General features: G+C 40.5%; 2 protein-coding genes across 2 annotated transcripts in view; one reads left to right on the forward strand and one right to left on the reverse strand.

The window, feature by feature from the left end:
* On the forward strand, nt 1–6,386 carry prdm9 (PR domain containing 9). The gene is made up of 7 exons (XM_044337882.1): nt 1–160; nt 543–650; nt 779–871; nt 1,950–2,227; nt 2,797–2,864; nt 3,564–3,754; nt 3,923–6,386. Exons 2-7 carry the CDS (start codon nt 554–556, stop codon nt 6,043–6,045), a joined length of 2,850 nt encoding a protein of 949 aa, XP_044193817.1. The 5' UTR covers nt 1–160; nt 543–553; the 3' UTR covers nt 6,046–6,386.
* The window catches only part of LOC122971300 (neurabin-2-like), a 23,964-nt gene continuing 8,400 nt past the window's right edge, over nt 6,384–21,947 (reverse strand). The window contains exons 3-11 of the mRNA XM_044337884.1: nt 16,836–16,968; nt 14,542–14,662; nt 14,112–14,216; nt 12,136–12,268; nt 10,352–10,504; nt 10,184–10,237; nt 9,842–10,071; nt 9,649–9,745; nt 6,384–7,864 (exon numbers count right to left, since the gene is read on the reverse strand). Coding sequence (XP_044193819.1) covers nt 7,814–7,864; nt 9,649–9,745; nt 9,842–10,071; nt 10,184–10,237; nt 10,352–10,504; nt 12,136–12,268; nt 14,112–14,216; nt 14,542–14,662; nt 16,836–16,968 — 1,077 coding nt within the window. The 3' untranslated portion in view covers nt 6,384–7,813. The remainder of the gene's footprint in view (nt 7,865–9,648; nt 9,746–9,841; nt 10,072–10,183; nt 10,238–10,351; nt 10,505–12,135; nt 12,269–14,111; nt 14,217–14,541; nt 14,663–16,835; nt 16,969–21,947) is intronic.

A 21,947-nucleotide genomic window follows, 5' to 3' on the forward strand; every position in this document is an offset into this window, starting at 1 on the left:
AATGAGCACCCTTATGTTGAAAGCGGCACCTATTTACTTCCGGGGAAGCCTCGTTTTCGGACAATTTAGTTTCTAGTCTGAGATCATGTTAACAGCAAAAACACTAGTTTGCTACGGCAGTTAGCGAAAGAGTCCGAAGAATATAGCCGTAGTGATTCGAGTAGGTGCTAAAGTTTATATAAATGTAAAAAGTGTTAACTGTAAATATATTATTCTGTGATGTAATGCTCATCTTGCTGGTGCTGCTGTGATAGCCGCATAGCAGTTACACACTCAAGTCTAGCTAAGATAATGCTGTGCTATTAGCTAGAGCAGGCTAACTTCACAGCACTGTTTGCACTGAATTTTATCAAGACTATTGTTTTGCCGTTTATAGGACATCTAAGCTAATGCTAGCCAGCTAAATTGCTGACGCCAGTGTCTATAACGAGCTAGGTTAACTTGCTAACGTTGGTTGTGCTTAGCGGTTTGTATTTGTTTATATGAGCAGCTGTCAGAAGGATAAAAACCAAAGTTATAGGTCTTCTATCGACCCTCCGCAGATGCTGCACTCATGTCGGGCAGGAACAACAATGTGGAGTGGGTTGAGACAATCGAGGAGGTTGTTATAACAGAAGAGTGTTTACCTCCTGAGAGCATCACCCCTGCAGGTATGACAAGTTTTCCATACCCAAAGTTTCCACATTACATTCTGCTTTTAACTTGACTTTTAAACAGGAAGCATGAGATGTTTTTTTTTTTTACACAAGTTTCTAAAATAATGTCTTTGTTCTATTAGTCATACCTGTTTTAGAGCCAGCAGAAACGCCAATCCAGAAGTTACTGGACACTGTGGGACAGGGAGAAAACTCAGAGGCTGGTGATGGCTTCTGTAAGCATGGATTGTCTTTTCTCTCTTTCTTTAAGCTGTATTCACAGCATCCTTGGGTTTGAACAATAGGTTCACATGTTTGCCTGCCTGCTAGAACAACTCTCACATGCATTTATGCACACTGCAACAGTTTGTGGTCGCTGTTCCTCCTGTCTATACTGGCCGAGAAGAGATTCCTAATGTGATTCTAATGTAAGAGATGGGGGACAAAATTCATAGTCCTCATTCTGTGCAAAAATTAATGATATATAAGGCTTCAGCAGTCTGAGTTGCACAAATCGAGTGAGTATCTTCCAGAGATATAGTAAGAAATTACTTCATTTTGTTTCCACAGATAGTTTTTCCTCACTGAGCTGCAGTGGAAAAATAGCAACACAAACAGGAAACGGGAAAAAAGGCTGTAACTTTCAGAGAACACCCATTTGATTTTTCTAACTTAGTCTGCTAAAACCTCACATGAGTTTCTGCTTTTGCACATAACAAGACTCTGGGTTTTGTTCTGCATCTCTTACATTAGAATTGCGCTTTATAAAATAATCTCTTCTCAGTTGATATTGACAAGAGGGAGGATTTTAGCAACCAAAAACTGTTTCTGTTAATACAAAGTAGGGCTGCAACTAATGATTATTTTCATTATCAGTTAATCTGTTGATTATTTTCTTGATTAATTGTTTGGTCTATAAAATGTTTACGATTGATGAGGAGTAAATAAACCAGAAAGTAAGTTTGTTTTATATTATATTCATTTTTCACACGCTGGAACCAGAGAATTTAAAAACAATTAATCAAAAACAGGTTTAGTTTTCTGTCGATTGATTAATCAACTAATTGTTGCAGCTCTGATACAAAGTTTCCACATTATCTTGGAAAACTTGTAGTGCCACAAACTACTGCAGACAGAAAACTAAAGAAATATAATATCAGACAGAATATGATGTTTAAATGTACCATTTCATATGTGGTAATTAATCAGATATTAGTGTGCATTGTAATGATATCCATATGCGTTAGATGATAAGTAGTGTATACAGAAACGCATAAACCTAAATACTGTGTGCTTCTGTTTTATATTTTCTAGATTGTGAGGAGTGTCTGACTCTCTTCCAAGAGCAGAATGATCCTGCCAATATCAGTGGCCCATCTTTTGTTCTTGACTTTCCAACGAGCATGGGTGTCCCCCAGAGGGCCCTCCTCACTCTGCCCTACGGCCTGATGATAGGCAGATCTAGTATTCCCAATGCAGGAGTTGGGGTCATAAATCATGGACCAGATGTGTCTCCCGGCATGCATTTTGGACCTTTCGAGGGGGAAGAGACAACAAGGGAAAAGGCTATGGCGAGTGACTTCTCTTGGGAGGTGAGCTCAGACAGTTAAAGGATGGGTTCGCAGTTTTTCAAGTCTTTCTTAAAACTGGCCATTGATGGGCCAAGTGATGGGGGACAAAATCCAAAACCCTCCTTCTGTGCAAAGTTTATCTGAAGCTAATATGAAGTTCAGTTGTCCAAATTAGTTAAATCAAGTAGATATCTTTCAATGTTACATTCTTTTTAGTGCCAAAGTCCCTCTTTATGTTAGTATACTTCCAACTTAGCTCAACAGTGAAACAGTCCGAGGAAATTTGATGCTGAAAAGACTGTAGTTGTGGCAGATATCCATTTGATATGACTAACTCAGACTGCTGAAGCCTCATTTAAGCTTAAGATAAACTTCCATCACTTACATTGAAAGCCATTTGAAGGGGATCTTTTAACAGCCAGTATGAACAGGAGGAATGATTACAGCGAGGAAAACCTCTTTCACTGTTCATATGGGCAACTAACTGTTGTTATAAGGCAGATTTGAAAAACTGTGAACCTATCCTTTAAAAATGAAACGTTAAAATGACAAATGTGACATAACATCTCAACTACTTTAATTTTCTGCAGATTTACAAAGGAAAGGATGAGTTTGAGTACATCGATGCTGCCAGAGAATCACTCTCTAACTGGATGAGGTAATGTAATGAGTTTTATAATTGCAACTGTGTCTGTTTACTAGAAAAGAAACCTTAGGGCAGGGCTGTTCATTAAGAAATCCCCATTTGGATTACTGGCTGTGTAATAGTGCCAGGACAGAGCATTAACATGGAGAATTACAATGAGATAACAGCACATATAAAACTGAATTTGGCAACTACAGGGCCCACAAAAGGTAGATCACTTCATCTATTTCCTGGAAGGTTTGCCTTCAGTTTTCTAGGCAAGAATTAGTGTCTGCTGTCACATAAAGCCACTGTATCCAAGTGACTGAAAATAGAAAGGTAAACAGTCACACATGCGTGTATTTAACTTTTATTTAACCAGGAAGTCTCTTGAGATACATTATGGGAGACCTGGCCAAAATGGCAGCATAAATAAGTGTCATAAACTTACATTTAAACACATTAATTTACAGCAATTAGATCAAACTCAACAAAACAGGATCTGAGATATAAACTAGATAAAACTTGACTATTAAAAACAGTTACATTCCCCGTGAAACATTTCTTAATGTGATGCTTGAATGCCTGATATGAAGGCACATCAAGGTCGCACAATCAACCCCAACCAAGACCCAGTTTTGTGCCTAGCCTCTATTTTCCATACAAGAAATGATTTTCTTATTTAACCTCATTGGGTTTATTATTTTTCTTACCTTCTTCTTTCTTACACAGGTACGTCAACTGTGCTCGTAATAAAGACGAGACGAACTTGCTAGCGGTCCAGTACAAAGGTAGCATCCTTTTTCACTGCTGTCGCACCATACACCCCGGAGATGAGCTGCTGGTGGGGCCCAGCAGCAAACTTCTGGCCCGTTTTAGTGAAGCTTGGAACCAGATGTGGGTTATGAAGTTGAATGCAGCAGGTACCTTTACTACCCTATGACTGAGAACATGATATGGAAGGCCGTTTTATGTATTGGTTGTTCAACAAGTCATGAAGTCCTTTTTTATTGATTTATTTTCCAGTTGCCAGGATGATTCTTTCACCATGAAGTGTAACGTAAATTTTTCTCCTCTCTTCTCATTTGTAGAGAGTAATTCAACTGCGACATCTCAGATCTTCCCGTGCTCCCACTGTCAGCTGTCCTTCACTACAGAAGCCTTCCTCCAGCGACACACAGAAAACTTCCACACACAACCAAAAGCGGACTGTACAACGCCAGTCGTTGAAGCAGTTGAACCTGAAAATCCTGCTTCAAATGCTGACTCTGCAGATTCCCCAGTGGTGTTATCTGTGGATCCCGTGGAGTCCAAAACATGTTCTGATTGTGGGAAGACTTTCAAGCAATTACCTCACCTCAAGAGGCACAAGCTTTGTGTCCACTCAAACAAGCGCCCCTACTGCTGCCCGCAGTGCAGGCGAAGTTTTAGCCAGGCGTCCGGCTTAATCAGACACCAGCTAATCCACAGAAAGCAGGTTGTGATAAAAGAGGTGCCTAAACAGAGCGAAATCCTCACTGAAGGGAAAGAGAGCTTGACATCAGAGTCGGAGCTTTCTAATACAGCAGCTGAGGAAGTGATTCAAACAAAGGGAATGAATGCGAGCGAGAACGTAGAAGAAGCCAAGGATGCAACTGAGACAGAGAATACTTCTGCAGGAGAGGCAGAAACATCCCAGGAGTTGGATGAACAGTCCAACAATTGTTCAGACTGCGGAAAGAGCTTCATATACGAAGCGTCCCTCAAAAAGCATAAAGCGATGGTCCATGACAAGTTTCGTCCGTACGTCTGCACTGTGTGTCAGAAGTGCTTTGGCCAGTACAACGACCTGACCAGGCACCTGCGGCGTCACCAGAAACAAAGCAAAGGGAGAGAAGAAGTAAACCAGGCTGAGGAGGAATCTCACACTATGCCGTTTAGCTGTGCGGAGTGCTCACTGACTTTTTCTTCAGTGGACACGCTTCAGGAACACATAAGCGAGACTCACTCAGAGGAGACTCAAGAGGACGATCCAGTGCCTACAGGTGATGATCAGAGCCATGACCCTGACTTCAGTCCACAACCCTCAGTGGCTGAAACAGTTGAGTCTATCCAAAAACTTCCCTCTCAGAGGCCTCAGCGACTCGGAGCTAGATCTAAAATATCCGCCATAACAAAGCTCATAGCTCCAAAACGAAGGTCAACCATCTGCAAGAAGCCGTTAACCGGCACGGCTCAGACTGAGGAGAAGTGCAGTGAAACGGAAACAGCCGGTGTCAGAAACGGAAAGTTAAAAAAATACAAATGGTTCAGTTGTAATCATTGTAAACGAACGTACGGAAACCCAGACGATCTCAAAGCACATAAGTGTGCTCTGAGACAGCACAAGTGCGGTCAGTGCGGGGCAACCTTTCATAAGTCTGGCTTCCTGAAGAGACACGAGCAGACGGTACATGTAAATGGAAAATCTTACACCTGTGACCGCTGTGGAAAGGTCTTCTCTACAGGCGGGAACCTTAAACAGCATCAGAAGAGCAACACTTGTATGAAGTATCACTGCACGTCTGAGCTTTTCCCGTGCTCGTTCTGTCAGTTCTCCTTCACTATGAAGAGCTACCTTGTTAAACACATCAGGAGACACCACCCGGTTGAGTACCTGTCACACTGCGATTCAGACAGCCTAATGGATAAGATGGAGGAGGAGGAAGAGGAGGAGGAGGAGGAGGGTGAAAAGGAATATATATGCCCTCATTGTGGGAAGAGCTGCGTGAATGCCAAAGCTTTCAAAACTCACATATGCTTCCAGCAAGTAAAGGTGCTCTACTTGTGCACTGACTGTGGAAAGGGCTTCGCAAACCACTACAGCCTCAAGCAACATCAGCGCATTCACACGGGCGAGAAGCCGTACAACTGCCCTCACTGCAGCAAAAGCTTCTCCTACACCGGCCAGCTCAACGTGCATCTAAGAACTCACACCGGGGAGAAGCCGTACCTGTGCACCCACTGCGGGGAGAGCTTCCGGCAGTCGGGAGACCTGAAGAGACACGAGAGGAAGCACACGGGAGTGAGGCCGTACAGCTGCCCCGAGTGCTGTAAAAGCTTCAGTCGCCCGCAGAGTCTCAAAGCTCACCAAATGCTCCACCAGGGACAGAGAATGTTCAAATGCACCCAGTGCGGGAAGAGCTTTTCCCGAAACTATCACCTCAGGAGACACCATCAGAAGATGCACTTGTAGTCAGACGACACTTCTAAGACTTTGGAAGAAGATTGTTGCCAATGTAAACTGATTTGCACTCAGCGGTCAAGTGCTTCACAGTTTTGCTCTTAGAGAGTTGCAGAGAATTTTTTTAAAATGTCTTGTACATAACACTATTTTCAGTTATACTCAAGTTTATTTAAAGCTAAAGCAATTCATATCTAGTAAATTTCATTTTTGTTTAAAATCATCAACACATGAAATTGATTTCCTGCAATTAAAAAAAATGTAAAAGAAGACACCAAAGTCACAAAAACACTTACTGCAGTTTGTCTTAATGTCAACTTGCTTTGAAATAAAAACAACATACTTGACCATCACTGTTGACCATTTATTCCACAAAACATACAATGCAAAGCATGTGCACTGTACAAGCCTTAATATTATGAAAATACTCATAACCATGCCTGTTTTTTTTTTCAATTCATTAATCTTAATTTTGTTTTTGTAGTCCTCCAGATCTACATCTTTTTTACATGACACAGTATAACTTTGTCTATTGAACATTGCTTTTGTCAGTTTTTGTCCTTGTTAGCTCATATGTCCACCTTGACTATATTATAAATATTAAGTAAAATTAAAATATTTCAGTCTTACCTGAACTATACAAACATACTGGTATGACAGTTGACACAAGTAGACTCAATTTCATTTAAACTGTGCGGAAATTGAAACAGGAATAAACCTGGCAGTGTTTTCCATGTGCTACACACAGCGGTGTCAAGTGCAGCTGCTGGTTAGAGACACAAGCTTTTCAAATCTATAACTTTGCTGCTGGTAATGGCTTCTTTAACAAGCCCAGTCCAGTAATGGTTCTTATATCAGTAGTCCTAACTAATACCAGTTACACAAGTCCTTAACAACATCCATTTTGAGGGGGGGGAAAGAAAAAAAGAAGAGAGATCCGTTTGTATTTGTGGCACAGCAGTTGTGGAGGCTTGTTTCTGTGGTCCTTCTTGAAAGTAAGTGAGGGGTTGAAACCGGAGGATTGGTCGCTCGTTAACGAGTCTGTGTAAAAAATACACTAACACTTCTGAAAGGTAGGCAGCAGGTGGTTCCCAAGGTTAAGTGACAAGACCCCTACAAAGGTTGGGTTACTGTTTGTACAATTTTGAAGACGTTCCCGTTTCTTCCTCCGTTCCAGTGAAGCACCTCGTTGATGTCTTCTTCAGTGCAATCCGTCCTTTTTCATCTTCATCACATAAAATATACAACAAACCCTCAATCTCATTAGTTTATATTATGTTAAATGTTATACACATATTAAAAATTTTTACAAACCAAACTGATTGTTAAACCACACATTATCACATCTGTACAAACTCAGAAAATAAAAAGGTCACAAAACTAGGCAAAAGAAAGAAAGGAATTTTGTTTTTTGGCAATTAAAAGCAACAGCCTGGTCTGTCACAAAACCACAAATTAAGGGATTAAATACTGAACTCTGAAAATGAAAAAAAAAAAAAAGGAACAGTACATTTAGAGCTCAACAGAGTCTGTATTTGTGGTGATAAAACTGTTCTTCACGTTCTAGTAAATGTTAACAGAAAAACATGGTTAAAAGGGGGTTAAGTGGCTGAAATACAAAGCCTGAGGACATACAGTATGCGACCAGAAACCAAGCTCGTGTTCCAGACAAGAAATACCCTGCAGTTCATCGCAAGAACAATAACACTATCTTCTCCTTCATCTAGTCGAGTTCGGATTTCTGAGATACATAACGGGGGGGGGGGGGGGGGGGGCTTTTTTATAAAGGTTCAGATTTCAGCTCCTCGACCCGGCACTCCAGGTCAGCCACCTAGAGAAGAAGAAGAAGAGGAAGAAGAGAGTGAAGTGCAGTTATGACAATGACTACATTACGCTGCTTTTGTGCCTGGTGTGAACAGTATACACAGTGGGGGTCCAAACGTCTAAGGCCGCATTTACACTGCCTGGTACTAGTGACCCAATTCCGAGTTTTTTGATCATATGTGGCACAGATCGGATTTGGGAAAAAAAGCACATGGAATTGGGCCTCAATCATATGTGGAAATAAATCTGATGGTAATCGGGTATCTGCCAATGCGACTGTCATCTTAACGGACAGATTGGGTTTTTCATGTCATTGCAATTCACACATCATTGAAAATGCGACCATCTTACACTTTTTCACATTTTAATGACGTATAACGTTATTTTCACGTGCACAGCTGGCACAACTAGCGTCCGCTGAAAAAAACAAAGACAAACTGTTGTTTTAACTGGTTGTTTTAAGTGTTAAGCTAGTGTAAAGACAGGTATCGGATATCAGTCACTTGTAAAATTAGATGTAAACAGGTGGTCAGAAAAGTCAGATATAGGCAGAAAATCAGAATTGGGCATCAAGACATGCAGTGTAAATGCGGCCTTAGTGCCGGAGCTTTCACTTGATTATATCTCATCTAATCTCAGGGCATCTTACTGAAGCAGCTTTGGATCAAATTGCTCTCAAGAGTGTGAAATGAACATTAGCCAAGCCTCAAATTGGAAGGAAGTCTTGTTTACAGGTGATTTTTACAGCTGCAGGCAGAGAGCTTAGACAAAGAGATTACTGTACGAGGTGCTGACTCGCAGAGGATCAACTACACCAAAGAAAAGCTCTGCACAGCCTGTCGTCTATCCCGGCTTAGAGGAAGACAGTAGTTCATTTTCCAGCAGAACACTGACCCCTAAACATACATCAAAGTCATCCCAGGCCTGCCCGTCCGAAGCAGAGTGCTGACTTTTAACAGCTCGCCCTCCACACTCACATATCTTTGGGAACGTTTGAAAAAGGGCAAAACAGGAAACGGAGAGTAACAGTACATGACGGTCAATGCTCTCAAAGAGATGGAACATTGTGGATTCAGTGTGCAAAACCAAATCAAGACGGAAAGTATGCTGTGACACATGCACCTTCAGTACCTGTTTTACTTTATATTGGTAAACTGCAATGTAAGAATGTTTAAGAAATATCATTTGAATAAAAATGATTATTAGATGTTACATGATGAAAGAGTTTTTGGTCAAGGACCCCATAAATATCAATCTAAACTTAGAATTGTGCACATATTTTTGAGAATATATATATAAAATCATATATAATTTCATAACAATACCATTAATACGATGTTTGTCATGAAAACAGGTGTAAATGTGTAAAGATCTAGGATACATTTCCTCAGTGATACCTTTAGATTTAGCCAGTTATCCATTTGTAAATCTAATTTACCATTTAATGAAAATGTACTCAGAGAAAAGGGCTTGTACTCACTTTTACTTACTTTATTAAAACCCATAAATGTTGTCAGCATGACACCATTCAGACCTACTATTGACTCATTGACATGTTTTTAATAGTTTTTGGACAACAAAAGAAGTCTACAGATGTACACACGATACTTGTAAGTAGGATGAGTTCATTGTTGGTTTGGCTCTGCATATTTCTTATTGTTGACAATAAGAAATATATAGAAAATCAACAGCTACATCCTTAAAGTATATGCATGATATTCAAAGCATATTAATTGTTAATGGATGGGTCCACTGACAATGTTCAAGCTCTAGCAAAGAAACTTCCCATACCTGCTCTTGAAGTTGACCAGACTCCTCTTTCAGAAGGGAGGCTTCAGCTCCAACTTGTGCACAACGCTGGGTCTCCTTCTTCAGGTATTCAATCTCCCTGTAGAAGGAATCAGATCAGAGTCGGCGCTGTTTAGCTCACATGTAATACATGGCATAACTCATTTAGCTTGTATGTGTGGTCAAGCTGTCTTACTTCTGCTGATACTCCTTGATCAGGCGTTTGGCTTTGCTGTACTTGCGCTCCAGGGCCTGATACTGGGCCTGTGTCTCCTTCAGGTGCTCGTCCACAGCCTGGCACAGGCTCTGAGCCTCCATCCAGTATCCCTCCAGTTTCTCCATACGCTCCTTGTTCTCCTGCAGGGTCTGTTCCAGCTGGGCCTTATCCATACGCCAGCGCTGCTTCTCCTGCTCTGCGTGGTGCAGCTGGAAAAAATAGATGGAAGCATTTGTTTCAATTACAGCCAGCAGAAAACAAAAATCCTGCTCTGGATGATTAAGTTTCATTTGTCCCAGAGCACACACCTTTCACACTTACCTTTCTTTTCAGCTGCTGGATTTCAGCCTGGGTCACAGCATGCTTTATTTGGAGCTTTATGGGAAAGAGAGATGACAATTTTAAACACAGATGTTAATATTAGACACATCAGAGGAAATAAACTGTGATTACAGAGGAAATGCTCCAATTAAGGAGATGACTGCTCACCTCTTTGTATTTATGGGCCAGTTTCTCAGGGTCCGTCTCCAGAGGCGACATGTCCTCGTTCTCTGCCAAGTCAAACACCTCGATGGCGCTGGGATACGGCGGACTGACATCCTCGTCCTCGTCCTCTTCTTCATCTGTGCCATATTCTCCTCCCTGCACGGTTGAGGTTAAGGTTAGGAACCCATTCACAGCCAGAAATAATTACATAAAGTTTAAAGGGCCAGTTCACCCAAATTACAATAAAAACATTTCCTCTAAACTCATAGGAACTATTTTTTTTCTGATTATACAGAGTGATGGTGTGTTTCTGGTAAGACAGATTGCTGATTATGTTTTGATTAAGTATACATAACTTTTCTTAGTTCTGTGTATCATAATAAAATTACTCAATTTTTGTGGAGTGGGAACAGAAATATTCAAAATTGATAACTCAAAACACAGGCACATAAAGATGAAACTATCTGCATGGCTAAATACCAGAGCTTACTACAGATAAGTGAGGAAATATGTTTTGTTTTTTATTTAGGTGGACCAACCCTTTAAAGTCACATCTTGCTTCCTTATATATTATACATAATATATCATTTTTTGATTTCTTGTTGAGTCCAGCTGTTGCAGCAGGAAATAATGTGTTGAGAGATCATTAAAAAGGGCAAACTACTATCAGTAAGGTAGAGGAAGCTGAATTTAGGAAACATCTATATTGTTTGTTATGGTTTACCCTTCTGATACACGAGATACTGTTTTTCAGGAAGTAACCTTACTTGAATTTGGAGATTTCTAAGAGAAAAAATAAAATTTCTTTACATTTATTCTTGAATGTTTGGATTAAATGGCAAAGAAAATAGGAAAACAAGGTGCAATAGTCTATTTATTTGGTGCCCACATTTCTGTGCTGTGACACCAAATGGCCACTAGGTGGTGCAAAGCTCAATAGAGCAGACTATTCATTTTCCATTATACAACCTAATGCTTTTCAAGAACCACCCACTCTCACCCCTGTATGAATGGGGCAACTTCCTCTCTGTTATTTTAGTAATGGAACTCAAAGGCAGTCTCTGTAAAAGCTAAAACAGAGAGACAATCTGAAACAAAGATTAACGATGCAAAGGGCATCCGAAGGCAACAACATCTGAGTCATCCTGATTTGTCCCCATTTTAGAGCTGAGCTTATCGTTTGATCATGCTGATACTAGATGATGAATACAACAATGTGGCTTTTAGCCAGAAGCTACAACTCTGCCCAACCAGAGAGGGTCACTTCCGTTCACGATGGCACTGGGATAAATTTCATAATTCTAAAGAGGAACCAAGGTTACATGGGGACAGTTATTGCAAAAAGCCTTGTTTCTCATTTAAAGGTGCCTCAACCATTTAAAGGTTGAAAGGGTTATAAAAACTTTAAAGCTATTGAGTGATGCCTTTATTCTGTTGTCAAGCAGCGTTTTTTGTATTCTTACTTGAAATTTCAATAAATGTTGAAAATGTGTTTTATTCTTTTTTATTTTACTTGAAACAATTTCAAAAGGTCTTAGCCAAAATATTCCATTTAGTTCTTAAAACTGTTGTCACAGTAGTGTGTGTGCATGTAAGTGGAGGGGGAGGGGAGGAAGGGAAATGGATTAGTAAGCATTGTACCCTCACTTCTGCACTGTGCACGTGCAGACATTGCACCAACACTGACTTGAGAATGACAAACCAACCAGTCTTGTCAGCTAACAGTGGATGCTACACCAGATGTGTCAGTCATCTTTTAAAAATCAGCCCTCAACATGAAGACTGACCTCTTGTTCATCCATGTACTGATTGTAGCGCTGCTCCATCATCTCTCTCTGCCAGCGTTCCTGCTCCAGGGTCTGCTGGATGAGCTGGGCCACTTCGCTCTGTTCACCCGGCTTCTCTCGCCCGATAACGAACCTGCATTTTGACAATCAGCAGTCAGGATTGAAACAACAACAAGTGAACTGACATAGGCCCTGATTTGAGATATGGTATGATACTGTATGTGCATGCTAAATAATACATGACGGCCCTTTCTTTCTCTTGACCGCTGAGGATCATGAACACCGCCTCCATAAGGTATGGTGTAATGTACTGATGCAGTGAGGAATGTACTGGCTCTCTGATGACAGAAAATGGCTTCCTGTTTAGATGAACAAAGGCGGTCTCTATGGAGTTGTCCTCTTCTGTGATTAAAATCAAATCCTCAACTCTGGCTCTCTTTTAGCTCATTGTACGGTTTATTATAGAGGCTATATGTTTCCTGATTAAGGCTCTCCAATCTCTGGCCAATTAAAGTAACCATGTAAACAGTAAACAGTGAAAGCTACAGTGAATTATGATGCAGCCACAGACAGATACTAGGCCTGGCACTGAAGCCTTTCAATTTCTGCGGCGCTAACGGGTAATTAAATGTTCTTAAACACACTTCCTGCCCCAGTCTATTTGTTTGGCTATCGTTTTTCATGAATAGATCTGAGCTCTAGTGCCCTGCTCCATCTCTAGAGCAGATCCATAATGTATGAGCTATCTATGGAGGTCTCTGATCTTCACAAGTCACACAACACTAACAATTACCCCAACAACACTGACCACTAAACCCTGAATTATGAATGAGCTAAGATGACAAAGGAGCACATAGGGAGCAGTCAGCTCCACCAAAAATGTGATAGAGTCAGGCTACAAATAACCCTCTGGCATTTCAAAAATGGTACTTTTGATGCAAACTGTATTCGTTCCTGATAACCATGTTTTCTGTGGCTGTTGTTGGAATCTTTGGACCTGATTCAGGATGTGTCTCCAAAAGGAGCTTTTCAATACAGAAGGGTATAATCATGACCCTGTGAGACTTAAGATATACATCTAAAGTCTGGTGATCTGAATGAGCAGGATGTGGTAGAAGTCAGTCCTGCGTGTAAGACTGGCTGGGGGTATGTATAAAGAGGAAACTATCTCTTCAAGCAAGAATGCTGGATGTCGTAGTGAGCTATGGCAACAAAGAGAAACAAAACTTGGTCACTAAGGCATGTAGCAAGCCTGAGGGAACTACAAAATAGTAAGTGTGAAACTAAATGTCTACTTAAGTAACAAGTCTAAAGCCACAATAGTGAAGCTGTAGTTGAGTGCTCTGAGCTAAATGCTGAAGTTAGTGTGCTAATATTCTCACATTGACAATGTTAATATGCTGAGGTTTAGCAGGTAATGTTTACCCTGTTCCTCATCTTAGTTTAGTGTGGCAATACTCTAGCACATGCTAAATAGCACACAGAGTACAGCTGAAACGGAAGTGGTGAACAAACTGACATTTTGACCTAATAGTGGTCAAAAGAATTAAAAAATTAGAAACAAAAATGCTAGATTAAAATTTAAGGGATTACCAAAACTGTTGCAGTTGATCCTGAGGGGGAATATGGATATCTGTAACAAATTTTATGGCAATCCATCCAATAGTTTTGAGACACTTTACTAGAAAATAATGTCAACCTCATGGTGGCACAAGAGGAAAAGTCAGGGAATCATCACATTCAAAAGGCTTCATCCTCTGGGAACCACAAATGCACAAAGTGTCATAATAATCAGTCTTGTTCAATTTGGATGAAACTGGTGGACCAACAGACCCACAGTCCAACACTGACATCCCTAGAACCATGACTCTAGTGAGGCTAATAAAACCCACGCTAGTGTTCGGATGATTTGTGCTTCTTGATGTAAAAGTCAATGTCATTGTGGTAAAATCACGACTATTCAGAGTGACTCTTACTTGACGGTTCCTGAGGTGTTCCTGAGTACGGAGGCAGCAAAGCTCTGGGTGACTCCCACCAAACTGGTCCCATCCACCTCCACAATCAGATCGTTCACCTGGATCCTGGAAGAGACAGTTTAGGGAGAGGAAGTTTAGGATCTACAGAAATAGCTCAGCTGTAGTCTTTGGCTTTCATCTTTATACATAAGCCCACATTCTTGGCAACAAGACCTGCAGTATTTGCAGTTGTCAGACATAAAAAAAGCTACATCAATAACGCATCCACTCCTGGAAATAAACCAACAACTACCCAGCTAACACATAGTTTAAAGGAAATGTCTTAAGGAGTTTCTCAGTTTGACAGGAAGTTTAAAGCGAGCATTTCAGTTGTTAAGAATGTGTACTAATTGAGGAATCAGGATAATACAAAGTGAGTAAGTTAACATACCTGCCATCCCTATGTGCTGCTCCTCCATCTGTGACCGTCTTAACAAAAATGCCCAGCTTCTCCAGACCCATGTCTGCTCCTGCACCCATCCCGATGATACTGATGCCCAGGCCATCGCCATCTGAAAGAGATTGGGCCCAGCTGTTACTAAACTGTCGTTATATTACAAGTTTAAAAGGTTTTGGTCTGTTTGATTTCTTATGTTGTCATTGTGAGTCAATAATAGGAATTCTTGGACTGAGAGATTGTTATCACTCTCTGTGGGTGGAAAACTTGGCTTTGATACCATATCTATGTCATCGCCCTTGGGATTCACATGTTTGGTAATAAAAGCTGCTGTGAACTAATTTCAGAGAGAGAGAAAGAGAATCAATTTGGGTGGAGAAGTGAATTTGCAGCACTTGCCTCTGTCCCATTACCCCGAATGAAATGCAAATTAGGTAAATCTACAGTATTACTCCACTTACAAATGAATCAACTGATCTTACAGAAGTACAATATAAATATATATAAAAATGCAATGAAATATATACTGTATAGTAGAGCCCTATCGATAAATCAGTCAGGCCAATATTAGCTCAATGCAGATATATAGCTATTGGCGTATATGTCCGCCAATAAATAACAAGAAATTCAAGTATGGAAAGGCTAACATATGTTTTGGAACAGTGTCATGACTCTATAATTCCTCCAGCAGATAGTAGTCACAAGTTTTTTTCAACTGTAAAACATCTTTCCCAGTACAATTCTTGATTGTAGTTGTTAAAAAACAACTTTAAGGAAACCTATATTATGGGTTGTGTAAAGAAAATTAACATTGCCCAATCATCATCAGATTTTTTAAACTCTCAAATATCAATATCAGCCTCAACAATCCTGCATTGGTTGATCTTTAATATATTGACCTAATAAACTTTATATAGGCCCTGTACATGAACTGCAGCTCAAAGTGTTTTATATTAAGAGAAAACAACTATAAACAAGTAGAAAGAGCAGTTAATTTAAACAGTTAAACTTGCTTGCATACATCTATACAGTTCAAAAAGAAAAAGAGAATAATCAAAAATTAATAATACGAGTTGAGGTGAGTTTTTTAGTTTGACATTGCTGTCCTCAGATACAGCGGGAGAATCTGTTCCAGCGTTTGGGTCCAAAGCTGCAGAGGGCAGCTTCAAGCTTTGTCTGATTTCTTTTGGTACGGTGAGCAGCAGCGACTCTGTGGATCCGAGAGGTCTACCAGGGACATGCAGCATATTATCGCAGCACAACAACCACAGCAGCCATGAAAAGATTTATAAATAAGTAGTAGGATCATAAATCAATCCTAACTGGGGGCTATGCAAGGATCAGGAGTGATGTGAATTCTTTTCTTTGTATCTTTTAACACCGACAGCAGCATTATGTATGAGCTGTAACTAATTTATGGAACTATTGGGGATCCCTGAGAGCAACGTATTATAATAGTTGAGCGTGCTTGTAAAAAAAAAAAAAAAAGGATGAACAAGCTTCTTTGTATCTTGAGGAAAAAGAAAAGGTCTGATCATTGCACATTATTGAAAGAACAGAACACTGTTCTAATTAAATTCTTTGTACGTGGCTTGACAGTTAGATCAGAGTCAATGATAACACCCTGATTTCCTGCCTGAGGTGTAATGCTCTGATAATTTGTGCACACCATTTCTCTTTTTCACCAATAACTGGAATTTCTGTTTTGTCCAGATGTGATGAATGTGGACAGAATACACAGCTGCACATCATTTATACACAACATGGTCACATATGGCATCCTGTGTAACCTGCCCTGTACACAAGTCTAAATATAGTCTTCTATAAATATATTAATGCACCATAATGTTGAAGAGATGTTGGAAGTATGGCTCACTGAGGAGAGATGGAAGGTAAAACTTGCACCATCGCACTTGTGTGCCTTGTGGGAGACAGGAGGGTTGACAGAAGGCAGCTGGTGAACATTGTGGGCCTTTTTACATAAGTAATAACAAAAAGTTGTTTCATTTGGCTTCAAATAGAGACCGAAAGGAAGAATCAAACTGTCCTGTGGGAGGTTAATCACATATACAAAAATTCATTTTCAAATACAGCGACAGCCTGTCAAATTTCTTATATTCAGATTCCCAATATTGTGCAAACAACCCAAATGCTTAGAAATATTTGTACTGTATGAGCAGACCCAAGTCTTTTTGTAAGTAGCTTTGTACACATAGGATTTGACTGAATACAGATGAGCACTGGGAATAGAAAGCGGGCTTTTTAGGTAATTTTATAATGTTCAGGACCTTTCTCCAGCTCCACGGGGAACAGGTCCAGCCTCTCCACCCTCTTCTCCAGCTCGTACTCAGCAGATGCTGCCATGGGATCCACGTCTTCATTACGCCTGTCATAGTCCTCGTTGGGATAGGTGGCAAACACCTGCAGGAGGAAATAGACACGCTACATTAGGCTGAGTATCACAATTACTTAAACCTCTGTGTTCAAGACCGTGGGAGGTGATGGGAATTTTCTTTTCACAATATTTGTAATGGTGCATAGTTTCAGGAATTTCCCTAAGAAAGGCACATTCTGAGGAAATAAGCTCATTTGCTCTCTTGCTAGAAGTTAGATGAGAGGATTGATAATACTCTCATATTTGTTCAGTTACAGTATATATGAAGCTACAGTCAGTAGACAGTTAGCTTAGCTGAGCTTAGCTTAGCTTAGCGACTGCAAACAGAGGGAAACAGCTAGCCTGGCTCTGTCCAAAAGTTAAAAAATCCACCTACCAGCACCTCTAAATCTCAATTATTAACATGTTACATCATGTTTGGTTATTCACATCAAAAACATATGATAATTTGTGGTTTTACATGTTTAAAGAGCGAGGATAGCTGTTTCCCCCTGCCTCCGATCTTTATGATAAGCTAAGCTAACCGTATCCTTGCTGTAGCTTCATATTTAACTGAAAGAAATGAGAGTGCTACCAATTTTCTCATCAAACTCTCTGCAAGAAAGCAAACTACTTCTTGAAATGAGTACTATCTTCAGGGATAACTGGTCCTGTCTGTTGTGTTTTTGCACTGCTCTTCCCAAGCAGTAACATATCTCTCCTTGGATTTTCCTCTGGTGAGGTTTCAGTTTCTCGGGTGACCCTCTCTTGTCTCTGCAGTCACAGAGGCTATCAGCGCTCCTTCCCACAACCCAGTTCTTCCCGCATTTAGTCCAAATATAGTAACTGCAACTGAAAACAGAAAACATATCACTTCCTCTGCACACTGGGGGACACATAGTAAATGTTGAATCACATCGCTGCAAAAATGCAGATTTGTTTTCAAGGAAAGGTTGTGGATTGTGACTTAACAACAAGTGAATAAATGCATATCCACAGCAAACTACACTGCAGTGTTTTTTTTAGATGTGCATGAATTGTTATATATTTTAAATCCAGTATGGAGTGTTTTTTTGAAACCTGAAATAGCCCTCTGCTTTTGCTAATATAAATGGAAAATGGACATGATGTATTCAGTGGAGAAGTTTCTGAACTGACTTCAAATTTCTATCAAATATGTTTGCAAACTCTCAGAGCGTTGGCGATGTAAACAGCTGAGACAGACAAGCCGGATACATGGTTTGATCATTACTGACCAGCACTGTAATGCAGACATAATGCAATTCAAATTTATTGACCGTTTCAAATGAGACAGCCGCAGCATTTCCTCGATCTGTATCGTTTCACAGCGGTAATTTGTATCAAACACACTGGGGAGAATTAATCAGAACCACTAAAGTTGCTCTCATGAAGACAGAGGCCTCTGTTTCAGGGCCCGACTTCCCACATTCACTCTGGTCTAACAGCATGACAGTTTACATAACCACCTCCAGCATGCTAATGGAGGCCTTCTGCAGCTGCTGCTCACAAGCCTCACACACACACACACACACACACACACACACACTCAAACACACACACACACACAGAGAGGGAGAGAGAGTAAGCGGAGTCTTTAAAAGCCTCACTTTCAGTCTTCCAAGATGATTATGCATGCACCACCTTGCATGCTCAAGTAGCCACACTAATTCAGTGCTGGACACTCTCCTCTTACACATTCTTTGATTTATTTGATTGAATTTCTGTACTTCTATACTTACTTAATAATCCCTTTTTTTTCCCTCTCACTGCTGCAACATTTTAACACCTTTTTTCTTGAGTCTTTCTTTACTTTATTCCGTGCATCTCTCGCACTCTTTTTCGGACGTTTAGCGCGTCCATCTGCGTTACAAAGTAGCATCTCGTAGCTTCAGTGCTACCCTGCAGTCATATAGGCCCCGTCTCCCTGGCAACCCCACAGTAAAGAGCTTGTCAGTTTTGACAGTGCCTTTGAAATGTAACCAGCCCCTCCTCTCTGAGATTTATTCAGTATTATTGTATTTTCATGCATCATTGAACACTGTACAAGCCTCTGCGCCTACTTTTAAGCCTTCCTCACCCATAGGAATAGGGTTTACAATGCTATGGCCGTGAGCCAAATCACTGTCTGTTCACACAAGTGATGATGTGGTCGGATTTTTTTTTCCTCAAACTCTAGCGTAAAAATTACATGCTGCTTTCGAGTTTAGCTCGGGTCAAACTATTCTGTTAATGATGCCATTTTTATAAGTGAATTTCTTTACAATGAATATTATCAACATCAAGGCAAATTCCTTGTATGTGCAAACCTACTTGGCAATAAACCAGTTTCTGATTCTAATAAGGAATTTACTGAAAATCATGTAACTTTAATATTTGGTGCTGAAATGACTAATCAATTCACAGACATAAAATTTAAGTACTTATTTTGACACTTTGGAAAATATGGCTCTGTCCAAAGGTAACAAAATCTTCCTACCGCTAAAGCTCACTAATAATTCACACAATAACTTCCTGTCACACTTCCGGTCACTGTGCCTGCCCAAGAAATAGTCTGGCATATATAACCACCCATAAAACCACCATGTGACGTTTTTACACTTAGTTTTTTATATAGATTAAACAAACAAGATGTAATTTATTAATTAGTGAGCTATAAAGTTGCTGGTGGGTGGATGTTACTACCTCCAGAGAGAGCCAGTGCTAGCTGCTCCCCCCCTATTTCTGGTCTTTATGCTAAGCTAAGCTAAACTAACCAGCTGCAAGGACTTGAGAGTGGTAATAAGCATATTTGCCAAAATGTTACTATTAACTATTCCTATAACTGATGTTGATATCAGTCAATTATTAAGTAATTTATCAGGCAAAATTGCCAAGCAGTTACATTTACACTCCAGCCCCTCAAATGTGAGTAACTGTTGCACCTTTTCTGTTTCATATAACAGTAAATTGAACATCTTTAGGGTTTTCAACCGTTGGTGAGCAATTTGAGAACTTAAATGCAGGCTCTGGTAAATTATGATAGGCATTTTACCATATTTTTTGATATTTTATAGACTAAATGATTCATTGAAAAAGTAATCAAAAGATTAATGAATGAAAATAACCATTATTCGAACTGCAGTTTCAGTTGACATCAGCACTGAAGTCTAATGGCTTTTGATTTAGGTTACCTTTGTATTTAGAGGGATTAGCAGAATGTGGATTACAGACACACAAAATACACTGTTTGTATCATAAGTAACAGAGCATAAAACAACAACAGTGCATTACAAGCCTGCATGCCCAGTGTGACGCTCTCACGTGGCGCCGCTCCACTCCTTGAGTTTAAAGATCAAGAGGCCACAGCTGGTAGCTTGTGGTGCCCTCATTTTTACGCCCACAACACTGAAGACAATCAAAACGAGGTTCAGCAGCGTTTAACGTGGCACTGGAAAAACACAGCCGTGGTCGGATGTGTGTCGTGACCCGCAGCCCTGGGGCAAGTTTCAGGAGCGGTGCCGTGATGCAGACCAGGCTACAATCATGTATGACATACAGTAGAATTAACACTTTCACTTTCCAAAGAAGATTTTCTCCCTTCTTCTGTGAGATAATTCCACGCAGGGCAGACACACTAATGGGATCCCGCATGATGCAACCTCTCACCCCAACCTGACCTAAGTATGCAGAGTAGTAGATGAACTCCTTGAACAGTGAGGTGGCTATCTTTGGAAGACAAACATTGGGATTAAAGGCAGGGCGGTGGGGGTGGGCAGGGCTGGAGAAGGACGCTGTTCCAGTTGTGGCAGATAGTAGGTCAGAGGAGCTAACAGATGGCCAGGAAACTCCCTTCCTCCCTCCCTCTGCTACTAGCTGCCTGGGATGTCCTACAAAAGCTCTGTGGGCAGCTAGCTAGAGCCACTCACCAGCTAACAGATTGTGTTTGTGTCTATAAAGAGCACCCACTTGGGACTGTAAAAGGTATTTAAAAAAGCCAGTAAGTGACAACTACCATTTTACAATGCAGTTGTCGTGACAGAGAGATGGCTAAATGATAGAGCTGGTCTCAAGGCTTCAGCTCTCCTACAGTGTGGTTCCATCTTGATGGCCCCCTAGCTAGGATGTGATGGACTAAAGCTGTGGTGGTTTTAACTAGGGAGTCAATACACCCACCCCCACCCCCCACAGCCCACAGCAGCATGTCAACTGCTGTGTTTCTTTCCCTCTTGACTCTCCAAAAACAGATCTAATTTTGGATCCAGCCAATAGGATGTGTGTGGGGGTGGTGCCACTGGTTTTTTCACAACAGTTTCCACTCTGTCTCTCCACATTCTGTAGCACCCAACTTTCCATCGTTTTCATTATTCACATAATTCTTGCTGTTGTTCCAACATTTTTCTGGCACGTCAGTTTCTTCCAGCTGCACTGCTATTCTCTGTTTTTACCCATAGACTGTTAATAATTAATAGTAGTAACCATGACGTCACCCGCTGGACTCTGCCACTACAGGATTTGAGTCAACCGTGGATTTGATTCGTGCGTGCACGTGCGGATCCGCCATCTTGGACAGCCAGGTATGGCAACACCACTTGGACAAACCACACGTTGTCACTACAGGATTTGAGTCTGTCACTACACGATCAGAGTGTCAACCGTGGATTTTATGCACATTTTTCACAGAATATGAGTTATTATATAAAAATGTTTAGTTCATGTAGGAACAGAGTAATTAACTCAGTAACCATCTCCATTACATTTCAAAAGATCACATCACACTGTGTGTGTGTGCATGTTTTTTTTTATATCAATATATGGAGGGGAGCTCAGACAAAGATATTCAAGTACATTACTGAATGAGTACAGTTTTGCATTTTGCCAAAGAATTTGAATATGAACCAAACCTTTTATGTAATAATTCTTATTCTGTGAAAAACACATGTAAAATCTACAGTTGACAGACTCAAATCCTGTAGTGACAACAAGTGATTTGTCCAAGTGGTGTTGCCATACCTATGTGTCCAAGATG

The sequence above is a fragment of the Thunnus albacares genome, chromosome 20 (assembly GCF_914725855.1).
Source record: "Thunnus albacares chromosome 20, fThuAlb1.1, whole genome shotgun sequence".
In the NCBI taxonomy this organism is placed as follows: Eukaryota; Metazoa; Chordata; class Actinopteri; order Scombriformes; family Scombridae; genus Thunnus; species Thunnus albacares.

Coding starts and splice junctions, on each gene's coding strand:
- prdm9 (XM_044337882.1), top strand. CDS start 554: ATGTCGGGCAGGAACAACAATGTGGAGTGGGTTGAGACAATCGAGGAG. Junction 651..778: donor TGAGAGCATCACCCCTGCAG/GTATGACAAGTT, acceptor TTGTTCTATTAG/TCATACCTGTTTTAGAGCCA. Junction 2,865..3,563: donor TCACTCTCTAACTGGATGAG/GTAATGTAATGA, acceptor TTTCTTACACAG/GTACGTCAACTGTGCTCGTA.